General features: G+C 40.3%; 2 protein-coding genes across 15 annotated transcripts in view; one reads left to right on the top strand and one right to left on the bottom strand.

The window, feature by feature from the left end:
- Positions 1–21,494, top strand: part of NCOA4 (nuclear receptor coactivator 4) — a 25,689-nt gene extending 4,195 nt beyond the window's left edge. For 2 of the 13 annotated variants that reach the window (XM_005671215.3, XM_005671216.3), the window contains exons 2-10: positions 11,607–11,761; positions 13,253–13,393; positions 13,605–13,693; positions 14,407–14,515; positions 15,277–15,366; positions 16,169–16,315; positions 17,979–18,980; positions 19,473–19,613; positions 19,952–21,494. In XM_005671215.3, coding sequence (XP_005671272.1) covers positions 11,621–11,761; positions 13,253–13,393; positions 13,605–13,693; positions 14,407–14,515; positions 15,277–15,366; positions 16,169–16,315; positions 17,979–18,980; positions 19,473–19,613; positions 19,952–19,957 — 1,866 coding nt within the window. In that variant the 5' untranslated portion in view covers positions 11,607–11,620 and the 3' untranslated portion in view covers positions 19,958–21,494. 13 annotated transcript variants of the gene reach the window in all.
- The window catches only part of LOC100157391 (mitochondrial import inner membrane translocase subunit Tim23), a 25,180-nt gene continuing 21,184 nt past the window's right edge, over positions 20,974–24,969 (bottom strand). The window contains exon 7 of one of the 2 annotated variants that reach the window (XM_001926555.6): positions 20,974–23,216. In XM_001926555.6, coding sequence (XP_001926590.3) covers positions 23,101–23,216 — 116 coding nt within the window. In that variant the 3' untranslated portion in view covers positions 20,974–23,100. The remainder of the gene's footprint in view (positions 23,217–24,969) is intronic. The other variant, XM_005671220.3, reaches the window with a different exon arrangement.

Here is a 24,969-nt window from a genome sequence, read left to right as displayed (position 1 = left end):
AGCAGTAAATAGCCACAGCAGTGACAGCACCAGCTCTTTAACCCTCTGAGCCACCAGGGAACTCCCTGGGGGCACTTTTGAGGCCAAATAGTCCTCTTATCTAGCATTGCCTCGAGTGCTCTACAAACGTGAAGATTTGTTCAGTGAAGGAGTGAGTAACTGGAAAAATAGATTAAAAGGTTTTTATTGTGGGTTGATCAAAGACAAGAAGTATTTTCATACTTGGGTAATTAAAAATTTCATAAGAATATGATCTTGGGGATATTTTGAGTTTCATTTTGGCTTTATTATTAGTCCCCTAGGCTTTAGAGGAGGGGAAATATTTTATCACTTGCTTACTCCTATGGGGGAAAACTACAAGATGCTTACCATATAAAGTCAAGAATAAAATATTACTGTGGTGGTAGATAAATAACATGTTTATGTAACCTTGGCTGTATTATGAAGAAGTGTCAAGTTGAAGATAAGGCATAGCCCAAGTTATGAAAGCCTACCAGACTTCTGTAATGTCAGCTGGAATTTCTGTGGTACTGCAAACTCTGAGGGAAAAAAAATCCAGACTTGGCTGTAAATACAGTTAATGTTTCCCTTTTAACTCACAAATCAGCTGCTGTTTGTGAATCTGTATCGATGAGCTTTGATGGGTCTGGCTTCAGGAAAGACACTATCTCAATGCCTGTCCTGGAATGGTAGTTTCAGTAGCAATATCCTTGCTAGCTTTATCTTTGAAAGAAAACTATAAGTTACAGTTAATGTTAGAAACATTTCCACCTCTGAAAAACCTTTCTGAATTAATGCAGACCTTAGTGGAACATCAAGTTGATTACTTACATTTGAAGCAGAACCATACTATCCTTATTGTGGCTGGTCTGAACTTGAGCATTCATTTATCATTTATTCATCCATCCATTTATCAAACACATATTAAGCCTCTGGTGAGTTGAGGGCTACAGCACTGCACAGCTCCAGGGATGCCATTCTCTTTATGTCAGTTCAGTAGAGTGCATAGAATGTCAAGGAGGTTGGTAGTTCCAAGATACCTGTACCTGTTTGTTGAGCACTAGGGTGTACATAGGCAAATAATGCATGGTTGGTTCTCTCTGGGACCTCTCAGGCTAAGGAGGCAGACATGTAAAGTGAGGGTAACATATGTTATACACGTATGCTGGAAACTTATACAGATTACAGTGAGGCCAGAGGAGGCAGCAGCTAACTCTATTTGCCCAAAGTATTGAGGAGTGAGATGCTTGGTCAGGAAAGGCTTAATAATGTGGTGACTTAAGCATCGGTGGAAAAGCAGACAGGTGGGGAGAAGGGAAGGAACTGGCATTGCTGGCAGAGAGAGCTGGGAAAGCCAAGGTGGACATGGCGAACCAGCCTGGACTATGCATGGAACAGCTGTCCAGAAGATCACGGTATGGGGTTGCTCTGAGGAAATAGCAAGAGAGCAGGCTGAAGCCAGAAGCCAGACAACTTTATTTTTTTTTTAATTTTTTTATTTTTTTGTCTTTTATTGCCATTTCTTAGGCCACTCCTGCGGCATAAGGAGGTTCCCAGGCTAAGGGTTTAATCGGAGCTGTAGCTGCCAGCCTACGCCAGAGCCACAGCAATGTGGGATCCGAGCTGCATCGGTGACCTACACAGCTCACGGCAACGCTGGATCGTTAACCCACTGAGCAAGGGCAGGGATCGAACCCGCAACCTCATTGTTCCTAGTCGGATTCGTTAACCCCTGCGCCATGACGAGAACTCTGTAGACAACTTTATTTATTAAAGAAATTTATTTGGACTTGTAGACAGGTGGGGAGACACTGGAGAATTGTAGTTTATGCTGTCTTTAGATGAGATGATCTACTAATCTACTAGGAAATGGATGATTCTCTTGTTTTGAGATAGCATAGAAATCTTTTTTTTTTTTTTTTTTTTTTTGTCTTTTTGCTATTTCTTGGGCCGCTCCCGCGGCATATGGAGGTTCCCAGGCTAGGGGTCTAATCGGGGCTGTAGCCACCGGCCTACACCACATCCACAGCAGTGCGGGATCCGAGCTGCGTCTGCAACCTACACCACAGCTCACGGCAACGCCGGATCGTTAACCCACTGAGCAAGGGCAGGGACCGAACCTGCAACCTCATGGTTCCTAGTCGGATTCGTTAACCACTGCACCACGACGGGAACTCCAGCACAGAAATCTTGAAGCAGAAGAGAGGTAAAATGCCATATGACTTTTTCCCTCTTTAGAAACTAAACTTTTCATAAAATTGTAAGGGCAAATAATGGAACTTAAGGGAGTAAAGAAGTGCCTGCAAAGTGGTCTGAATGCAGAATTCTTCTAGATTTTTATGATTTTTTCCCCTTTCCAGTCTTTTTATGTTTATACATTATTTAATAAATCATGTCATTATAGTAACAGCTAAAGCTGTCATAAACTGACGGAATAACACTGAATCTCAGTAACTGTATAAATTAGTTCAAGTGAAGGAGAGCTGGAGCATTTAGCGTGCTGTGGCACTGGTCAGGATCCTTTAGAGAGGACATAGAGACCACTGGTTATATATAGGTGATGGTCAACAAAGTTCTTTCTCAGTTTACATTGTGACTATTTTGTTGGAACATATGAAAGAGAGATGACAGTTTTGACATTAATTATGTTTTTATAGACAGAATTCCTTCTTTCTAGCCATTGACAAAATACAAAGGGCCATCAGAATTTAACTTTCATCATTCAGAGATGTCTAGCTTTTTTTGTATCTTCATGAAGTATGTTATCCAATGAAAATATATTGAATTAAGAGAGACATTATTTTCTCATTTTCGGTGGTGAATATCTGAAAAGGGATCCCAGAAACTGTGCATCACAGTTAAAACAGGAGCTTCCATTTCAGATTCATCTGAACTCTGAGGAATGCTTAATTCAGGGTGATGGTCTTTAGTGTCTGGTGGCCTTTGCTTTTGTCAAGTGGTTTTGCTTTGCTCTCACTGTTTATGAAAATAGCTTCATGTGCATAGACAAGAGCAAGTATTTTATGTTAAAAATTGATTTAAAGGGAATAACAATGCTATGTAGAGTTTGTCTTCTGGCCTGATTGGATATATAGGCTATAAGGATTATTTTTGGAGAAAAGAGCGTCAGACTAGTAGTATCATGAGCATGCTAATCATCAGACAGGAAGTACTGTGTGCCAGGCACTAAGCATTTTTTAATATATATACATATAATTCTCATTGAGTTGGGTCCATTATTATTGTCCTCATTTTACAGATGGGGAAACTGAGGCATAGGTTGGTTAAGGCATTTGCCTAAGGTTACACAGTATCTAAATGGCAGAGCCAGGTTTTGTACCTAAACAGTTTAGCTCCAGAGTCAATTCTCTTAACTACTATGTATTACTGTCTCTCCGCGTAGGTAGGACTTTCCTGTTCATTACTGGTGCTAGTATTCCCAGCATCTAGAATAGAGCTTGACATCTGGTTGGGTGCTCAGTCAACCTATTGAATGAAAAGCATCCATGAGTGTTAAAAAAAGCACTGGACCGAGGTCATGTTGGGAGTGTGTTTGAGAGAGAGAGAGAGAGAGAAACAGGGAGACACTGGGGTACAGGTTGAGGTGTGTCACTACAAAAGCCACGGGCTGAACCCCAGCTGGGCTAAACCCCAGCTAGGCTGACAGTGGTAATCTTGAAGAGTCACGAGCTACTGGCAGGTACATTCCAGTAATAACTCCAGAAGCCTCCCATCTGACCGACATTTATTTCTCTATAGTGATTAGCGGCAAAATCCTTCAAGGTGTCTTGATGATTTGGGGTGTGGATACAGGCTAATCGCTGGAGCAGGTGGGTCGAGAAGCGGCTGGAGAGAAGCCCTGGGCATGGGTCAGGACTTGGCGAGCCGGCTTCGCCCTGAGCAGTGGGGCGGGGATGGTGGCGTCCTGCCCAGAACTCAAGCGGCGTTGGAGCCTTGTCGGAGCTTTGCGGAAGTTTGGGGGTCTTCTAGGTGCGGGGAGGGTCCAGTGGGCGGCCCGAGTGGGCGGAGCCTTCAGCTCCATTCTGCTGCCGACATGCGCGCTCCCTCCTGCCCGTGGGCCGCTGCCAGACGTGCCGGCTGGGTGGGGCGCCTCTTACAGGTTGGGGCACCTCACCCACTGCTGAATAAAACAGCCTCCTGCTTGCCCGGCAGCTCGCGCGGTGGGGACCTGGCCTACGAGGTAAGTCTGGCAGCCGGGGCCACAGAGGGACCTCGGGGTGGGCTCTTCTTGACCGGCCAGGAATGGGCCTGGGCTGTGTGCGTACTAGTCAAGCCTTGCAGGTGCCCGCTTCGAAGAGGAGCGGCAACCCGCAGCTGCAGCTTCCAGACAGGACCCGGTCGGGTCTTCTTAGGGCGGCTGTGCTCTTAGAAAGTTCGGGGAACCTGGAAAGTCACATGAATCACTGTTGCTTTTTAATTAGAAATGTCTTACTTGGCATTAGATTGTAATGACCAATTTTGTGGTTAGTTTTCAGTTATTGCTTCAGAAGGCTGATGTGCTAGGATTGATTGCTCATAGTTAACATGGATGAAGGTAGACATATCTGAGTGCCGTAAGGTCTGAAATGTTAAAACGGTCCTAAAATATGCTATCGTGAATTTATTATTACCTAATTTTTGTTTGTTTCTTCAGGCATTAACCTTTATTTACGTGGCTTTTAAGACATTACAGGAGTTCCCGTCGTGGCTCAGAAGAAACGAATCTGATTAGCATCCATGAGGATGCAGGTTCGATCCCTGGCCTCGCTCAGTGGGTTAAGGATCTGGTGTTGCAGTGAGCTGTGGTGTAGGTCAGACGAGGCTCGGATCCTGCGTTGCTTTGTCTGTGGCACAGGCTGGCAGCTACAGCTCCAGTTATACCCCTTGCTTGGGAACCTCCATATGCCGCAAGGGTGGCCCTAAAAAACAAAGCAAAACAAAAACCCAAAACCAACATTACAGAGAATCAGATCCTAAATTTCAGAAACTACTTATTAAAGAATTAAAGGGCTAGGGTAAGATACACATATTATAACCTTTGAATTAATGAATTTTGATATAAAAACAACCTTTTATTTTTTTGAACTGAGAATAAGTAGAAAGAACCTACCAAGTAAAGAAATGCCTCAAATGAAATTGCAGACTATTATTCTATAATTTATAATTTTTTTCCCTGAAAATGTGTACAAATGATCTTATACATATTGTTTCATCAGAGATAACCAAATTGGTAGTTGTATTTCAAACTTAGAAATTCATAGACCATAAGTTTCCTACGATTTTTTTTTTTCTTTTTTCTTTTTAAGGGCTTGGTCTTCTAGCAGTGAATTAGATGCTAGGAAAATAAGTAAAAAGTGGATATCTGTTTTGGAGGGGAAGGCCCGGTGGGAAGGGGGAGGAACAGTGTGACTGGAAGGAACAGAAATGACTTGCAGGAGTTCCCGTCGTGGCTCATCGAAGCTGACTAGGATCCATGAGGACGCGGCCCCGGCCTCACTCGGTGGGTTAAGGATCTGGTGTGGCTGTGAACTATGGTGTAGGTCGCAGATGCAGCTTGGATCTGGCATTGCTCTGGCTGTGGCATAGGCTGGCAGGTGTAGCTCCAATTGGACCCCTAGCCTGGGAATCCATATGCCGTGGGTGTGGTACTAAAAAGCAAAAAAAAAAAGAAGAAGTGGCATGTAGTCTTAGCCTCATTCGGAGGGACGAATGGAATGCAGAGTGGTTGTGATAAGATGTGAGATCAGAACCCAGGGCTCTTGTGCCTATCCTTCATACTTGGAAGTGTTTTGGTTATTCTGAGCCTATCATGACATGCAAGAATACTGTTTATTTTTGTTAGCATTATCTAAGGAAGAAGGTTCTGAAAAATTGTTATAATTTATTGAGAACTGTGAGAATGGACTGAGATTCCTAATGAAAGTTGTTCTGATAGTAACCCATTAGAATGTTAGTTTTGGAGTTCCCGTCGTGGCACAGTGGTTAACGAATCCGACTAGGAACCATGAGGTTGCGGGTTCGGTCCCTGCCCTTGCTCAGTGGGTTAATGATCCGGCGTTGCCGTGAGCTGTGGTGTAGGTTGCAGACGCGGCTCAGATCCCACGTTGCTGTGGCTCTGGCCTGGGCCAGTGGCTACAGCTCCGATTGGACCCCTAACCTGGGAACCTCCATACGCCGCGGGAGCTGCCCAAGAAATAGCCCAAAAAAAAAAAAAAAAAAAGAGTAGAATGTTAGTTTTAATCTCTAGTGTTCACAAATAAAAATAATTTATGGATGATAATAAACTAAAGGAAGAAGAAGCTGGTCAGAGGGAGAGAATTCAGGACTAGATCCTAAGAGTCCTAGTTCTAAAGACAAATCTACCTTTTATGGCTATGGCCCTTTAGATGGTCATTTAAAGTATCTAGGCCTTTGTGGTTTCTTTTATAAAAATGAGAGTAGTCTCTAAAGAGATCATTATGGTTTTTTCCAACTTTAAATTGTGGTTTAAATTGTGTTGGTCACAAGAGAGTTACAGCTCTTAGGAAATTTTTAAACTTGTGATAAGTACTTAGCTTCGTTTGTGACTTCGTTGCTCAATTCTGGTTCCATGATCTTTGGATTTCATAACTAGGTTTGTGCAAAGCATTGTGCAAAAGGGGCATATATAGTTTATAGAACTCTTCAAGGAGAGCTCCAGGTTTCCCTGGAGCTTTATTTATTTGTTTGAAGGATCTGTGTGTTTCCCTCTTGATTTCTTACCTCCCCCAAAACCTAGGACAGGGATCCTAGGGGCAGGGAAGTTTTAGAAAGCACTTAGACATTTAACTTGTCTCAAAAAAAAAAAAAAAAATCATGTGTAAGGCACCCTAATTTTGAAGGTGGTAAAGCAGTAGTTCGGATTATAAAGGTAAAAGAAAAAGACATTTTTAGTAGTCTTTCATTGATTTGAATTTTAGAATTAGAGCTGAAATCCAGTCTTTTCACTGGTAAGAAAACAGGCAAAAAATGTATATACTTGGTGTATATTAGAGGGTTTAGACTATTGAGTTTTTGCCATGAAAACAACTTGCCTTTTGCTATGTTAAATAGTGAGAGTGTAGATGGGGAGCTAGTTTATTATTAAATATCCTTCCCCCTAAGTCTATGAAGTAGGTATTGTTATCTTCATCTATAATTAGGACATTAGGTTCAAAAAGGGTAAATGATCCGAAGTTATAGCATTGATTAATGGCTGTATGAGTCTAAGCCAGGGCGTCCTCACTTCAAAGCCTTTTCTAGCGTCAGTACTGTTTTCTGTAGTCCAAAGGTTGAAGTTCCTTAGGTCCCCATAACTCAGCTAAACCTAAGAACAAAAACAGCAAAAGCCTTAAAAAATGTGGTGTATACGAGGCTGGGTTAAGTGATTATAGGCAGATGTTGTCTCTCTTTAACTTCACTGCAGCACTTGGTAGCTACTGTCATTGTCTCTGTTTTTTTTTCCCAGAGGATATTGAGGTCCAAAAAGGTTAAGTGTCTAGCTCCTGTGTCTCAAGTTTGCAAATAAAGCCAGAATTCTGGTTTTGTAGACCTCAGAGTAATCTTTTAACCCTCATGCTCGTTACACTGGTTGTCTAACCTGAAACAAATGGTAAATTGTTGAAATTGCCCATGTGAGCTAGATAACTTATTTGAGTCTCTTTGGATGTGACATTTTATAAAACTAGCTCAGGCTTCACTTTATGGTGGTTTGAATTCACCTGTGTGGAGGAATTCTTGGTTTCAGCTTGGAGGGCTTCCTCCTCACTGAAGGCAGACCTTTGCACAGCTCCTTTCTTGGAATCTAGGCTTATGGAAGCTGACTGCCCCTTGACTGCTCCACACAGCAGGGGCAGCAAAGGGACAGGCATCCCAGGACTGGCATAAAGAAATTAAATAGGTTCTTTTTTCTTTTTTTCACTGTTAAAGTTTTATTGAAATGTAGTTGATTTACAGTTGATTTACAGTGTTGTGATAATTTCTGCTGTACAACAAATTAATTCAGTTATACAGGAACACACATCCATTCTCTTTCAAATTCTTTTTGAAACAGGTTTTTCTTAGTGGCTAACAAATGGGCTCTAAAGACCCTTATTCTAATAAGATGCCTATTTCATTTTAATTTGAAAACAAAGGATAAATACGTAGGGTAAAAAATCCATTTTGTAACTTTTAAATCTCCTACCTTCTTTTCTCAGCTGATAAGGGGAAAATCCAATTTATGTACTTTTGTCATATTCTGTTCTTGTTAGGCAATTGTATAGTACTTGTGATTGACTTGAGAAGACTTACTTCTGTAAGTTAGTACCATGGGCATTTGAATTTGTCTTCCACATGATCTAGAGCTCTAGGGCTTTTGACATTGTGAAGCAGCATTTTGTTTAATTTTACTGATTAAATTTTCCTCTGAGCTAGGCATTGTGGCATTCCATATAAATCCTTAGGTGAGGACCTACGGGTGGAAAATTGGGCACTGGTAAAAGTTGCTAATACATTTGAAAAACAGCTAAACGTGCTTTGCACATAGCTAATTTAAGTGCAAAATGAAGTAATTTCTGGTAATGAGGTGATACTCCACTCTCGGAATATGAGTCAGCTTTTCACTCATGTTATGCAGGTATTTTTCAAAGTTCCAACAACGTGCACCAAGTGTACACTAATGGGTGCTTAAAACAAGGCAGCTTACAGTGTAAAAAAGTATCAGATAGCTACATTTGGTGTTTTTTAAGAGTTGGCAAAAATCTCCAAGGGGATTCCTATTGAATTGGGTTCATGAAGCCCTTCTGTTTTAGAGATGAAAATGGGCAAACAGACTGTGGCAACAAAATAGCAAGAGGAAGTCAGAAAATTTCCTGAATCTTTCAGTTCTTTATAGGATCTCTAGTTCCTGAATAAGATGCTCAAAAGAAAGCCTACTGGGCTTCTTCCTCCCATTGTTTTATTTCTGAGGGTGGGGAATTGCACTATGTTTGGCCCTTTCCAGCTTTTAGCTAGCCACCTGACCCTAAACTTTGGATTGAAGATGCAGTATAGGCCCAGGTTCCCTGTGTCTCAGATGAGCAGTCAGCCATTTGGAGCAGACTGGGTAGACTGCTCTTCAGCTGAAAGGGGCTTTGCTTCTCTGAGAAGGTCATTGCCTTCAGGATGGTTAGGAAGTTCATTTATATGAACACAGATGACTTCTGTTAATCCTCCCCTACTCCTTTTGGGTAATTCTGAACAAGTCTAATTCTATTTGACAGGTCTCCACATACTCCAGGATGGTAATCTTGTCCTCCCAGAGACTACTTCTATCTGGACTAAACAGTCTCCCTTCCTGGAGCAATTTTTCATGGTTTCGAGGCTTTTTCCTTTTTTGTAAATGATTCTCTTTAAAGGTGGTGGTTCAGAAATTTCTGAATTAGTCTAATAAACATAGAACAGATTAGTCCTGTGGCAAATGCTGTTCTTTTGGTAAATGGAAATAGTAAGTTGTTTTCACTTGAGATCCAGCATATTGTTAACTCATATAGAGCTTTCAGTTAAAAATCTCCATCTTTTTTTTTTTTTTTTTTTTTGTCTTTTCAGGGCCGCACCTGTGGCACATGGAGGTTCCTAGGCTAGGGGTTCAATCGGAGCTATAGCTGCTGGCCTACACCATAGCCACAGCAATGCGGTGTCTGAGCCACGTCTGCGACCTACACCACAGCTCACAGCAATGCCAGATCCTTAACCCACTGAGCGAGGCCAGGGATCGAACCTGCAACCTCATGGTTCTTAGTCAGGTTCATTTCCACTGCACCATGATGGGAACCCCAAAATCTCCATCCTTTTAAACAAAGTTATTCTCTTTCATTTTGTCTTTCCCCATTTAAGTTAAAAAAATCGGAGTTCCCATCGTGGCGCAGTGGTTAACGAATCCGACTAGGAACCATGAGGTTGCGGGTTCGGTCCCTGCCCTTGCTCAGTGGGTTAACGATCCGGTGTTCCGTGAGCTGTGGTGTAGGTTGCAGACGCGGCTCGGATCCTGCGTTGCTGTGCCTCTAGCGTAGGCCGGTGGCTACAGCTCCGATTCAACCTCTAGCCTGGGAACCTCCATATGCTGCCCTCCATATGCCGCGGGAGCGGCCCAAGAAATAGCAACAACAAAAGACAAAAGACAAAAAAAAAAAAAAAAAAAAAAAAAATCTACTTTTGTTTTATAAGATTTATCAGCTATGTAGAGATTGTTTTGAAATCTATTTTTGTTACAGCCCATGTTATCTCTAACTTTAATGTCTGCCTTTTATGTTTTGATCCAAGCAATTATGGAAAACAGTTGAGTAATTGGGGAAAACAGGGGCATACTCTAAAAACAGACTGGCTTCAACCCATTATCTTTGAGTACTTTCTAAAAAATAATCTTACTCAATTTAGTTGTCCTTCTGTTTTGCCCATGTTCACTTTGTCCACAAAGGTAGTATACAACCTTGTCCCAGGTCTTGCTATCTGTCCAGATATGGTGTGTCTACAGGATTACATTGACTGGCCAGTTTAGTAAAACTATGCAAGAAGGAGATAATTTTGGTGTCCCAAGGCTTAGTGAAACCTTGCTAGGCTACAGTGATCACTGCTTTCTTTTTCTATTTAGAAACCATCTCTGATTCTAGATCTATCCAGGATAGACACCAAACTACTCTTCAGTAGTTTTTGTCAAGCTTTGCGTCATTGCTTTTCTGACAGTTTTCTGTCCCAGTCTCATTATATTTTGGACTATGTGGTCTTCTTTCTATTTCTCTTTCTCCTCACTCGTAAACCTAAGCTTATTAGAAAACCCTCTGTAGTTCCCCATAATTTCGGTAAGTACTTCCTTATATCAGAATCCTATGAAATTATTTTGTTAGATTTGCATTCTTGAAAGCTTCCTAGCTATGAAGGCAAGTCTAAGTTGTTCCTAAATTTTTTAAAAAAGGAGTTCTTTTATGGCATGCAGTGTGTTAGGGACCCGGCTTTGGCACTGCAGCAGCTTGGGTTGCTCTGGTGGCCCAGGTTCCATCGCTGGCCTGAGAATACCACATCCTGTGGGTGTGGCCAGAAAAAAACAAACAAAAAGGCAAAGGGGAGAAATGAAAAATAAATTTAATCCTCTCAATAAATTTAGGTAAATGCCAGCTCTAAACAGTGTTCTGAACTCTATTTGTTGGGTTATTGCTTTGAAACTTCTTTTTAAAGTAATTATGAGTCCTTCTAGACCTTTTAGTCTTTAGCTCTAAATCTATAAAATAAGAACACATGTCCCCTATGTCTTTATGTATATAAGTAGAAACTTACATCCTAGTGTTCTGTTAACATTTTGGAGGCTATATGTCATATCAGTTCAGGAAAATTTAGTGTATTTTTTCAGAAATAATCTATTCCACATGTAAAGTGTTACTAAAGTAGATGCATAATATTTTTGGGCAGGAAAACAGTGGTGGGTGGGAAGAGGAGGTAATATTTATTAAGAGTGTACTAAGTGCCAGGTACTATGTTGAAAGTAATCTAAGTAGTTAATACCTGGGAGTTGGTTGGAATGATCATTTGGGGGATAATTGCAAGATGATTTATGCTTGTAATTATGGTGCAATTTGGTTTTTTTTTTTCTTTTGAAGGAACAGTGAACAGAATGAGTACCTCACAGGACCAGAATGGCTGCTCCAGTAATAAAGAACCTCTTTTGAGGTGTTGTGATGCACGGAGGGACTTGGAGCTTGCTATTGGTGGAGTTCTTCGGGCTGAACAGCAAATTAAAGATAACTTGCGAGAGGTGTGACGTGTGTGCTTTTCTCTTCTCTTGTCTGAACTCTTAGGACAGGGCTGGTTAGAGCATGCCCAAGGGATTGGCTTCTCTAAACCAGAAACTTTCTTTTTTTTTGTCTTTTTGCCTTTCCTAGTGCCACTCTCATGGCATGTAGAGGCTTCCCAGGCTAGGGGTCTAATCGGAGCTGTAGCTGCCGGCCTATGCCAGAGCCATAGTCACCGCCACACAGGATCCCAGTCGCATCTGCAACCTACATCACAGCTCACGGCAATGCCGGATCCTTAACCCACTGAGCAAGGCCAGGGATCAAACCCACAACCTCATGGTTCCTAGTCAGATTCGTTAACCACTGCGCCACGACGGAACTCCTAAACCAGAAACTTTCACTCGATGCCTTATATGGTTTGCCTGAATTGTTGGTGCCTTTGATTCCAAAGGGAAAGTAAAAACACATGTTAGAAGAATATGCAAACTCTTGTACCACTTTAGAGAATTCAGTTTAGCATGCATTTTTTATTGCTTCTCTGTGTGGTCCGTCTGCCAAGCACTGCCATCAATTAAAAAGTAACCGTGAATGAGCTCAGCTCATTGAAGTGCTCAGTTGTGTTGTTGACGCATAAAGCATGGCACTTCAGCATGCCCCCTACCATCTTTAACTTGGTATTGGCATGGTTTTGGTGGTGGCCTGGTTTTGTAAATGACTTAATTGTTAGAGCAAGCCAGAATGAAGTCTGTTCCTTCCATTGGCCTAGTAGCCTTCTGTTGGCGAGTGGTTAGACCAGGTATTACATGCCTTTGAGATAGAGCTTTATAGAAAAGATGTTTTAAAATATGGTTTCTTATTTGGATTCTTGTGGATAATTTATAGCTGGTATGATTTTATTAGGATTTTTATATATATCCCTCTTTTGAAGCACTGTGTATGTTTCCAGTAACATTTAGTTTATATCTTTACGTAAACTGTCTACTCTAATGGTGTTCTGGCTGTTACGTGCAGTGGCACATCTCTTTATTAAGTTGGCCTACTGTAAACGTAATGCTCATTTGTAGGGTGAGAAAAAGAAATAAGGGCTAGCTGTTCAGTTAATGTTCTTGTCTTATTTCACTAATGAATTTGTAAAACTGAAGGGGATCAGTATTATATGACATATCCTTGTATTTTCTATTGATTACTTTAGGACATCCCCAAATAAACCTGATCCACTATTGGTATTGAAAGGGGATTTTAGAGCTTAGATATGCTTTTATGGCTGAAATTCTTAAACTGGGTCCATGGGAATTTGGTGGTTCCATAGATGGGCTTTGGGACAGTCAACCCGGAAATTATAGGCAAAATTTTTAATGTACTCAGTTTTTCTGGGGAGACACTCCATAGATGTCGTTGGATAATCAAAAAGATTTGTGACCCCCAGAAGTTTAAGAACCTTACCATTCTGTGAGAAATACCATTCCTTGAGTTTGTAACACTAGTGAAGCTAACATATATGTCTTTTCTAGGTCAAAGCCCAGATTCACAGCTGCATAAGTCGTCACCTGGAATGCCTTCGAAGCCGTGAAGTGTGGCTGTATGAGCAGGTGGATCTCATCTATCAGCTTAAAGAGGAAACGCTTCAGCAGCAGGCCCAACAGCTCTACTGGGTAAGGTGACTGCAGGCTATGTTTGAGGTTGTGATGCACAGAGGGACTTGGTTTGAATATAGTTTCTGGTTTCCAGAGATTGTCTTTTTTGTAATGCAGCATTAATATAAATCAGATAAAAATTTAATCTCAAGTGATGTTTGCTATTTAACTTGGATACACTTGTTGCTTTTAGTATCATTGTGGCTAGATGGTTTCATTTTTCTTATAGTTACTGGGCCAGTTCAATTGTCTTATTCATCAGCTGGAGTGTACCCAAAACAAAGATCTAGCCAATCAAGTCTCCGTGTGCCTGGAGAGGTAAAGACCCTTTTGGCTTGTTTTGTCTTTTGGCTCTTTGACTTTGGCATATTGAAAAAGTCATTTGGGGCATTCTCTTGTGCTGCAGTGGGTTAAGGATCTGGTGTTGCCACTGTAGCAACTTGGGTTGGTCCCTGGCCTGGGAACTTCCACATGCTGCAGGTGGGGCCAAAAAAAAAAAAAAAAAGAGTCATCTCATAACTCACTGCATGTCTTGGATTTAACTTGACTTCTCTATTCCTGTGATAAGCTCATCCTGCTTTATATATTTATTTTATTTTATTTTTTTTTTTTTTGTCTTTTTGGTGTTTCTTGGGCCGCTCCCGCGGCATATGGAGGTTCCCAGGCTAGGGGTCGAATCGGAGCTGTAGCCACCAGCCTACACCACATCCACAGCAATGCGGGATCCGAGCTGCGTCTGCAACCTACACCACAGCTCATGGCAACGCCGGATCGTTAACCCACTGAGCAAGGGCAGGGACCGAACCCACAGCCTCGTGGTTTCTAGTCGGATTCGTTAACCACTGTGCCACGACGGGAACTCCCTGCTTTATATATTTAATGTCATAGTAGGTGGTGCATGGTTAAGTCATCTACCTTTGGTTGAGTTTAAAAAGTATAATCATTTCACATAACTCACAATTTGGTTTTATTTTGGGTGAATTTGAAATGGATATTTAAAATAGAAAGGTTTTGTGTATTTTTTTCTCCAGACTGGGCGGTTTGACCCTCAAACCTGAAGATTCGACTGTCCTGCTTTTTGAAACTGACACAACTGCTCTACGCCAGGCCATCACCACATTTGGGTCCCTCAAGACCATCGTGAGTAATGTTCATCTCAGAAGGTTCATAGTGAGCTGCTCAGGTCTGTGGCCTCAGAGATAGTCTTAAAAATACCACGTTTTCAGTATGAATAGTGGCTTTCTTGAGAGTTGATAAACTTCAGAAATTTCATCTTGTGATTAAGTCGATATAGCATTAGACTGGTAGTTCTTGGAATATGGTATTGACTCATTGATAGTCCCTAGAATTTACCTTTATCTCTTCAAATACATTTATATATTTCTTTAAAATTTATGTCCTGGGAGTTCCCTTCGTGGTTCAGTGGTTAACAAACCCGACTAGGGTTCAATCCCTGGCCTCACTTAGTGGGTTGGGGATCCGGCATTTCCATGAGCTGTGATATAGGTTGCAGATGCGGCTCGGAGCCATCATTGCCGTGGTGTAGGCCAGCAGCTATAGCACCAATTCAACCCCTAGCCTGGGAACTTCCATATGCTGTGGGTGTAGCCCAAAAGAGCAAAAAAAAAAAAAAAGATTTATGTCTTCAATGATCTTTAATATAGAGAGTCAAACATGATTTCATATAGATCTTGTTAAAAGTAGTAATACTACCAATTCTGGTGAAGATTTCTTACAAGAAGATAGTTGTAATAGAGAATTCTCTCATTTAATAACTACCTCATAGGTCACTGAATGTAGTGGAAAGAATATTCTAGTGAAATGGCAACACTCTGTTTAGTACTTTTGAAATTTAGAGATTATACATTAGTAAACATGATTAATTTGCTTTTATCTTATAGCAAATTCCTGAGCACCTGATGGCTCATGCTAGTTCATCAAATATCGGGCCCTTCCTGGAGAAAAGAGGCTATATCCCATTTCCAGAGCAGGTAAAAGGTCATTTTATTTCTGGTGACTGAGTTATTACTTGGCTTATTTTTTAAGTTTTTTTTTTTTTCTTTTACAGTCATACCTGCAACACATGGAAGTTCCCAGGCTAGAGGTCAAATCGGAGCTGCAGCTGCTGGCCTACACTACAGCCATAGCAACATGGGACCTGAGCCACATCTGCAACCTTTGAACCTTTGCTGCAGTTTGTGGCAATGCCAGATCCTTAACCCTCTGAGTGAGGCCAGGGATTAATTCTGCATCCTCATGGACACTATGTTGGGTTCTTAACCCACTGAGCCACAAGGAGGAATCTCTGAGGGTTTTAATTGTATCACTTTTTTATTTTTTTGCTGTTTATTTGTTAAAAAAAAAAAGCACTAATGGTAATGAGTTAATGCAATTAAATATTTCTCTTGAGACTGAATGTCAGAAATTTAAAGGTTTTAGAAACATTGAGTAAGAAAATAATTGTTATCAATTAGTTGTTCATAAGAAATTACCATTAGCTCATTCCTTGGGTTGGTTCTCCCTTAGGAATCCTTTTTTTTATCGTTCATGAGATGATTTACTTCTGAAGACAGTGTGAATATAGGATCCTAGATATTTTGAATTGAGAAGAATTTTGGAGATCAGCTACACTCCTTGTTTTGTAATTGTGTTAATGGAGGCTTAGGGAAGTCATGTGACTTAGGCAGAGTCAGGACCAAACCAAGTTTAGAGAGTTTGGGTCTCCTGCTTTTCTGTTGAATTTTCTACTGCATTCGACATTGCCTTGTTAAGCAGAAAATATTATGTAATTAGCAGAAGTTAGCATCCAGCACTGCAGTTGTCCCTCTCAGCGAATGGCTCCTTGGAAGCAAACCTGCCAGTGGTCGCCAGGCTCCTTACATACCCAGCACCAACCTCCAGGACTGGCTTACCCAAAAACAGACCTTGGAAAATAGTCAGGTATGTTGCTGACTTTATTGTTTTTGAGAGAGATGTAGTAGTAGATAGTCTTAGTTATTAACTGATAGTATATATCCTTGTTTAGTTCTTAGTTCTAGACTGGGAAACAATTTGTTTTTTTTTATTTTTTATTTTTGCTTTTTAGGGTACCACCTGAGGCATATGGAAGTTCCCAGGCTAGGGGTCGAATTGGAGTTGGAGCTGCTGGCCTATACCACAGCCATAGCAACGCAGATCCAAGCTGTGTCTCTGACCTACACCGCAGCTTACAGCAATGCTGTGACCCCTGACCCACTAAGTGAGGCCAGGGATCGAACCTGCATCCTTATGGATGCCAGCCAGATTCGTTTCCACTGCGCCACAATGGGAACTCCTGGGAAACATTTTTTTTTTGGTCTTTTTAGGGTCACATCCGTGGCATATGGAAGTTCCCAGGCTAGGGGTTGAGTTGGAGCTACAGCTGCTGGCCTACACCACAGCTCACAGTAATGCTGGATCCTTAACCCACTGAGCAAGGCCAGGGATCAAACCTGCATCCTCATGGATGCTAGTCAGATTCATTTCTGCTGAGTGATGAGGGAACTTCTGGAAACATATTTTAATAACTCTTTATTACAGTGACACCTCTTCGCTATAGATAAAAAAAGCTTAGGAAAGAAACTAAAGAAATATAAGCCCATAATCCCACATGCAGAGACAAACCGCTTTAATGTTTTCTTTATGCATACATATACTTTAAACAAATCATTCTGTAAATCTTGTTTGGCTAGTAGATTTTTTTTACTAATAGAGCATGAATACGTCATTTAATTTCTTCCATAAAATCCTTCACAATATCATTGTTTGGCTTTAAACTCATTTTTCTGAATATAAATAAATTTCATCTACACATTCAGGACCTAATAATTTATGTACATTCTTGACTGGTTCTTTAGAAGTAATTTCCTAGAAATTGCATTCCTAGATTATAGGTCTGTAGACCCTTTAAGGCATTTGATATATACTGTCAATTTAGCTTTCCAGGAAGGTGGTAGCAATTTATATCCCTACTAGCAGAGTACCAAAGATAGATGCCTCCCTGAAACTTCTCTTAGTAGTGACAGCCATTTACAAGCTTCTTTTTTTCTCTGATTTCACACGCAAAAAAATTTTACTTCTTGAGTTTCTTAGATTATTAAGGAGGTGGAGTATTTTTCGTATTTATTAGCCTTCTTTGATGACTTGTCTAATCACACCTTTTGCTCATTTTTGTCTTTCTTATTCATAAAGGCACATTATGTAGAATTGCTACAAATGCTTTCTCCTAGTTTGTCTTGCTTTTTTTTTTTTTTTTTTTTGACTGCTCTCATGGCATGTGGAAGTTTCCAGGCCAGGGACTGAACCCATGCCACAGCAGCGACCCAGGCTACTGCAGTGATAACACTAAATCCTTAACCTCCTGTGCCACAAGAGAACTCCAGCGTTGCTTTTTTCAAAAACTGCAGAAAATTAAGTTTTTAATGAACTTGTATGTATTTTAAAATCTCAATAGAGAAATCCTTTGTCTCTTGGCTTTGTATACCTAAATTTAGAAACATTAGGAAGTGTGGTAAATATGCAAGTAGAACTCTTAGAATTGAATCATAAATAATCTGGTGAACTAATATTTGTACTTCTTGTGTAGACTTCTGCCAGAGCCTGCAGTTTCTTCAATAATGTCTGGGGTAACCTAAAGGGCTTAGAAAACTGGCTCCACAAGGGTCAGCAACAAGAAGTTTCTGAAAAACCAAGTTATGAAAAGTGCAACAGCTCTCCTACTACCAGTTCTTACTCCATTGAAACTGAAAAGGTTGGAGATCTAGAGCTTCTTGACCAAGATGAGATGGACCTCTCTGATTGGCTGATGACTCCCCAGGAATCACATAAGCTGGAGAAGCCTAGGAATGGCAGCTATGAAACCAGTGAGAAGTTTAAGCTCTTGTTCCAGGTGTTCCAGGAGTCCTATAGTGTGAATGATTGGCTTGTCAAGCCTGATTCCTGTACCAGTTGTCAAGGTAACCAGCCCAAAGGTGTGGAGATTGAAAACCTGGGCAATCTGAAATGCCTGAATGACCACTTGGAGGCCAAGAAGCCCTTGTCCACTCCTAGTGTGATTACTGAGGATTGGCTTGTCCAGAACCGTCAAGACCCATATAAAGTAGAGGAGGTCTGCAAAGCTAATGAGCCCTGTACAAGCTTTGCAGAGTGTGTGTGTGATGAAAATTGTGAGAAGGAAGCTCTGTGTAAATGGCTTCTGAAGAAAGAAGGAAAGGATAAAAATGGTATGCCTGTGGAACCAAAACCTGAGCCTGAGAAACATAAAGATTCCCTGAATATGTGGCTCTGTCAATCCAGAAAAGAGGCAACAGAACAAGTTAAGTCATCAAAGGCAATGGCTTCTAGAATTGCTGATTCCTTCCAAATCATCAAGAACAGTCCCTTGTCAGAGTGGCTTATCACCCCCTCAGGCAAAGAAGGATGTTCCAAGGAAGTGCCTAGTACCCAGGACAGAGCTGGGAAACAAAAGCTTCCAACTTCGTGGTGTCCCTTTAACACAGCTGACTGGGTCTTGCCAGGAAAGAAGACAGGAAACCTTAGCCAGTTATCCTCAGGAGAAGACAAGTGGATACTTCGAAAGAAGGCTAAGGTGAGCAGAAGACATTGAAATAGCACCATTTGAAATGTATTTAGTGCACACAATAGTCACTTTCTTAATCCTAAACTTTGCAAATGGGCCAGATCCTTACATAAGTTAAATGTGGCTCAAGTATTAATTTTGGTGCCATGTTGGCAACAGAATGATTGTTCATACAATAATCTTATGATTATTTAGACTTAAAATTTTTGTGCATTTTCTAGGTTCCAAATCCCCATCCTTCAGGAAAGGAAAAACTTTTTTTTTTGTTTCTTACATATCCTTTATTAGTTTTTTAAAAAGGAAAGAAAAACTTTGGCCTCTTTTATTACTATGTAAAGAAAAGATTAAGTGTAGAGAAAACAGTTGTCACCTTTGTTCTTATTCAGAATGCTCAACATTTACATTATTCTTTTTAGACACTATGCTATTTGGAAGCTAAATTGTTGGTCTCATGCCTCCTCCCAGTTGTCAGGTACCAACCCATCTTTTGTCTTCTTGCAGGAAGTATTACTTAATTCACCCCTACGGGAAGAACATAACTTTCCCCCAGAACGTTATGGCCTCCCAGCAGTTTGTGATCTCTTTGCCTGTATGCAACTTAAAGTTGATAAAGAAAAGTGGTTGTATCGAACTCCTCTACAGGTGGGTATAAGCCACTAGTGCAAATATTACAATTTTAGCTTATATTGTCTTACATATGAATTCATACTTTGCCCATTGAACTGTATTCCTGTTAATGGTTTGTACATTGGGTGAGGGTGGCAAAGGAGATCTTAAAAATTCCATGAAGCGCTTGAACTTGCTTCATGAAGTAACTTGGATATATGTGAAAGCTACCTGTCAAGATGATGTAGCTGTCAGGAGAATTTTTGGAGCATGTGTACATTCTAGTAGGTTATTGAGAACTGAGAGCTTTAAGGTGGAGAGAAACTTGCTTTTTATTCTACATTGACTTTTTATATTTGGGCTTTTCTTTACAGATGTGAAGGAACAGAGTTAAGAGTCAAGCAAATTTTCTGCAGAGTATCACAAATCCATGAGCTGAGTGACTGCGGCTTGCCAAATCATTGTGTTTCTGGGTCTGACGTAGTTCCTTTCCTGCCTAATTTTGAACTAGTGAAGAGAAATCAATCATTAGATTATGAGTTACTGTGTGGAAAAAAAAAAGGCTGTTGATGCTGAGGTGATTCAGTTTCTTCTTACAGAAATGTTAATTTACCCTTCCACTAGAAACAAAGCATCTTAATGGATAGGTCTTTTTCATAAGCCTTCATGGCTCCTTAGATTGGGTTGTTACTCTGAAGTACATTAAAACACTGTAGTTTTAAAAATGAAATAGTTCTATAATCGAGGTGTGTTGATGTGTTTTAAAGTTAGTAAACTTGCCTAACCTTTTGACTGCCCTTTGGATGCTTCCCTTCCTGTAGGTTTTCTTCTATTAATGGTGAATTCTTCTGTTTAATTAGTACAATATATTTCATCCAAATAATTCACCTTGCCAATATAGTGATTTTTTATTAAACGTGTATTAATTAATGGCAATTTTTGACATTAATTACAAAACACTTGCGCTTACATGCCAGATTCTACCATTATTTTTATTCTTTTGAAAGCAACTCAGTTATTGCAAGTTGTCTTTATTCCCTTCTCTAAATATTACTAAAGTATCTTGAGAACTCTGTCACAAGGGCTCCATATTACTTGAAGGCTATATTCTGACTTTTCCTAGCCTCTTTCAAAATATTCTAAAGAACTACAGGCAAGAGTCCCAGTGCTGACAAATCAGAAAGCAAAAGGCAAGACATGTAAATGTAGTACTTGAACTAATCACTATCCTCAGTGTTATTGGTGCATCCTGTGTAAATGGAAGCTGAATTTGTTACCTGGTGCTTTTAATTAGGCATAAATTAAGTCTTCACTGCAAGAATAGAATACCTATACCTCTAAAGTACAACGCAGTGACATTTTAGTGAATAGGCTGTTTTGAACACTTGTGCCTTGGGGTGTTTATTGAAGCTTTATGAAAACTATTGGTACTTCCTTAGTATCTTTAAAGTTATAACCATGCTTTAAAGAGTTTCTCTGTAGGAGAGAAATGGCACATATACAATGTTTTAATATTCTGAGACATTTTAGCTGCTTTCCAGGCTATTAAATTATTAAGCCATTCAGCTTGCCAATATGTTATTGGAAATAGAAGTTTGTGATGTCATCCAGAAAGCCCTTTTAGGGAAACTGCAGTCCCAGTGTCATTACCATAGAACTTCATTAGAAATCTTGAACCATAGCTGAAACAAACGTATTTTTTCAGTTCCCCCAGATACCATTTAGAACTTTAAAGGTGGTGGGTAAAAACTTAAGGAATCTTTTACATTATTTTAGGTTGCAGGAAACTTTGTAGATTTTAAGGTTTAACACATTGTGTATCTCTAATTTACATTAATCACTATGCTAATGAGTACATAAAACATTCTTTTGCATTGATGCATTTTGTACCACCCTCCATTAAAAGCATTATAGCCATATAGTTGTCACGTGTATTTGTAAAACACAACAGTATATAAATGTAACATCCTTTGGTTAGGAGTACAGCTTAGAAACACTTGAACATAAAAAAAAACTTATATTCACTTACAGTATCAGTGTATTTTATGTATCTTGAACTTCTGTTTCCAGTTCTTCTCTTGCAAATTCTTCACACCCACTTATATTTATTTTTTGGCTGCACCTGCAGCATGTGGAAGTTCCTAGGCTAGGGACCGAACTCATGCCATGGCAGCAACCTGAGCTGCTGCATTGACAACACTGGACTCCTCAACCCACTGTGCCGCAAGAGAATGGTTTTTACTTTTTAATCTGCTCTGTCACAGGTAAAATATATTAACTGCTTCTTTTCCTTTATTTTTAAACTAGAAGACTTCAGCTAAGGTTCAGTGCTTTTCTGCCAAATTCTTACTAGATGCATCAAAAAAGGCCCTACTGTACTTTTCTAATCACAAGAGCCACCAGTTGTTTAGTAATTATGTGTGTAATCTGCAGTGCAGTCTTGCTGATTACATTCACAGATGAGAAAACAAACTCAGGAATTAAGTTAACTTGTCCTTTCTTTAGCTTTCCCAAGCCTTAAGAACAGCTCTTGTCCCATTATTTCTTTTTCTAATTACCCCCAGTGATGAGTTAATGCATACAGAATTAATCATGACTGTTGGACAGACTGTTCTAGCACAGTACACTAATGATATAATGGTAAATCCAAAATATCTTGTTTTTTTTTTTTTTTGTCTTTGTGCCTTTTTCTAGGGCCACTTCCGCGGCATTAGGAGATTCCCACGCTAGGGGTCCAATTGGAGCCGAAGCCACTGGTCTACACCAGAGCCACAGCAACGTGGGATCCAAGCCGAGTCTACAATCTACACCACAGCTCACGGCAACACCAGATCCTTAACCCATTGAGCAAGGCCAGGGATCGAACCCACAACCTCATGGTCCCTAGTCGGATTCGTTAACCACTGCGCCACAACGGGAACTCCAATCCAAGGTGGTTTAGTGTCAACTCTGTTGAAGAAGAATTTTAACCTAGATGCTAATGATGTTAGTAGCCCTTCATTTCATCAGAGATTTTCATGTGTTTTAGCCTAGTGGAGCAGAAACAAATGCCAAGAGCAACTCTAACTAGAAAGATAGTTTTAAATGGAGACGCAAAGATAGTTTTAAATGCTGTGTTGGAGTTAGGACTTTGGTTCTATTTTCACCCTTTATTGGGAATACAGGGCAGTATTACAGTCTTGGATCATTAAATGAATACATGTGGTGATACAGTATTGACAACAAGATGACCTGAATTCTGGGAGTAAGTGGTTTTCCAAGGAGTAGGAGAGAAAAGAGGTGCAAGATCTTCAAAGGAGAAGAGAACCACATTACTCAGCTGCCAGAGGGTTTTGGCTTCAACTCATTCATGGCTGGAAGGAGTGCCAATCCTGGTCAGCTATCCATGATCTTCATCCCAGCAAATTGGAGTCTCCAATTTCTCAAACTAATTGTAGATAGAAGAGTGAATGACTCCAGACTGATTTATAAATTGGTCTGGATGACTACTAAAGTGTCCTCCATTCATAAACTAGCAGAATCTTCAGAGTGACTGTTGCAGTAAGGAGCCTTTCATGTGCTCCCAATTATTATATAGTGCATAGAGGCTCGTAAGTGTTAGTCCTGCTAGACCACCTCGTGCTACCCCTCGAAGACCACCTGGAAAAGAAAACAATAAAATAAGCCTTGTATTGCATACTGTACTAGCATCAAAGGGTTAAACAAAACTATCATAAAACTGAGACATACCGTTCATGTTCATAAAGATTCCAGCCCAAAGAGAATAAAATTTATTTTCACATTTACAACCTTCCCCCTACCTTTAATTTCATAATTTGTATCAATTATCAGCATAATTTCTTGGTTTTTCTTAATCTGATTTGATCTTAGAACACTTGGACAAGATCTTACGCTTATTATTGAAGTCCCAACCAGATCAATAATCCCTGCTAAGCAGATCAATAGTTTCCTACTAGTCATAGCTGTTAGTCATAGCTGGCACTCATAATTGATTTAAGGCTGTAATGTAAACATGGTGACACCCTCTTTGGAAACAGCATTAATAGCCTTTGGACTCTGCACAGGTCTTTTAAATATTAACTTTGAAGATTCAAGACAAAGTGGTAATAAAATGGCTATAAACAAGTTGAGTTAGGCGCTGATGAAGCACTAAGTCATCCATCCCCTACTCCTACACTGATAATGTCAGACAATCAACTAATAAGCAATGAGGCCTCAGCATCACCATACTAGTTGAAAAACATTCAAGGATGAGACTGAACTATTTTTGTATATCAAAGAAATAATTCATGTGGAAAAAGATTAGCAATAAATATTTCATTTAAAATGCAGAAACAAAAATGTTTCAATTAGTCCCTTTAGTCTAATAAGAGAAATTGGAGGTACCCAAAGAAGCTTTTAAGAAGTACTTGAACTTCTCTTAAAGTTTCACCAAAGGAGGGATCACAGACTTGAGGCAGCCTATATCATACCTAGGGAATGTTTGTTCCAGGTCATGTATTCAGAAGGCAAAGTTCCAGTGTTTATACCTTATTAGAGGCCCTTTAGCTAAGAACCAGTAAATTCTGTGAAATTCAGTGACGCTGCAGTTTGAACACTTCAGACCAGCCATGTCAGCAATGAATGTCCTGCCAGATGGCTTCAGAAGATAGATTAAAGGACTACTCCCTTAGGCCTCTAGCCTGAAGACTTAAGATAGCTGACCTGCTTAGGCTTCCACTATGAAGTGCTCTAGTTATCTCTCTTAAACAGACCCAAACAGAAACTGCAGGAATCATCTATAAAATAGTTGTCAAATATGTAGGAGGGGGATCAGAAACATAAAATTAATCAGAGTAAATGGGTGATATGTCCTTGAAGTCCACATCATCTCTTTATATCTTGCCACATTTAGGACTAGGCATGATAGTTGAATTTGCAGCTGTATTCATTGTGGTTGAAAAATTATAAGTAATGCATACTTAACCTGCTAACTTAAAACAATCTGCTTGGAGTTCCCGTTGTAGCACAGTGGTTAAAAGAATCCGACTAGGAACCATGAGGTTGCGGGTTCGGTCCCTGCCCTTGCTCAGTGGGTTAACGATCTGGCGTTGCCATGAGCTGTGGTGTAGGCCACAGACTCGGCTCAGATCTCGCGTTGCTGTGGCTCTGGCGTAGGCCGGTGGCTACAGCTCCGATTGGACCCCTAGCCTGGGAACCTCCATATGCCACGGGAGTGGCCCAAGAAATGGCAAAAAGACAAAAAAAAAAAAAAAAAGAAATCTGCTTGGCTTAATAAAGATCTACCTTGTTTCTTTGAATAGTAAGTCCCTAAAAAGTTGTAGGGGCTGAAAGTGAACTATAATTAGACCAAATTCCTAAAAATGGAAAAACATGAAGCCCAGAAGAGTAA

Source organism: Sus scrofa, chromosome 14 (genome assembly GCF_000003025.6).
Source record: "Sus scrofa isolate TJ Tabasco breed Duroc chromosome 14, Sscrofa11.1, whole genome shotgun sequence".
NCBI classification, from domain to species: domain Eukaryota; kingdom Metazoa; phylum Chordata; class Mammalia; order Artiodactyla; family Suidae; genus Sus; species Sus scrofa.
This window is presented reverse-complemented; position numbering and strand designations above follow the sequence as displayed.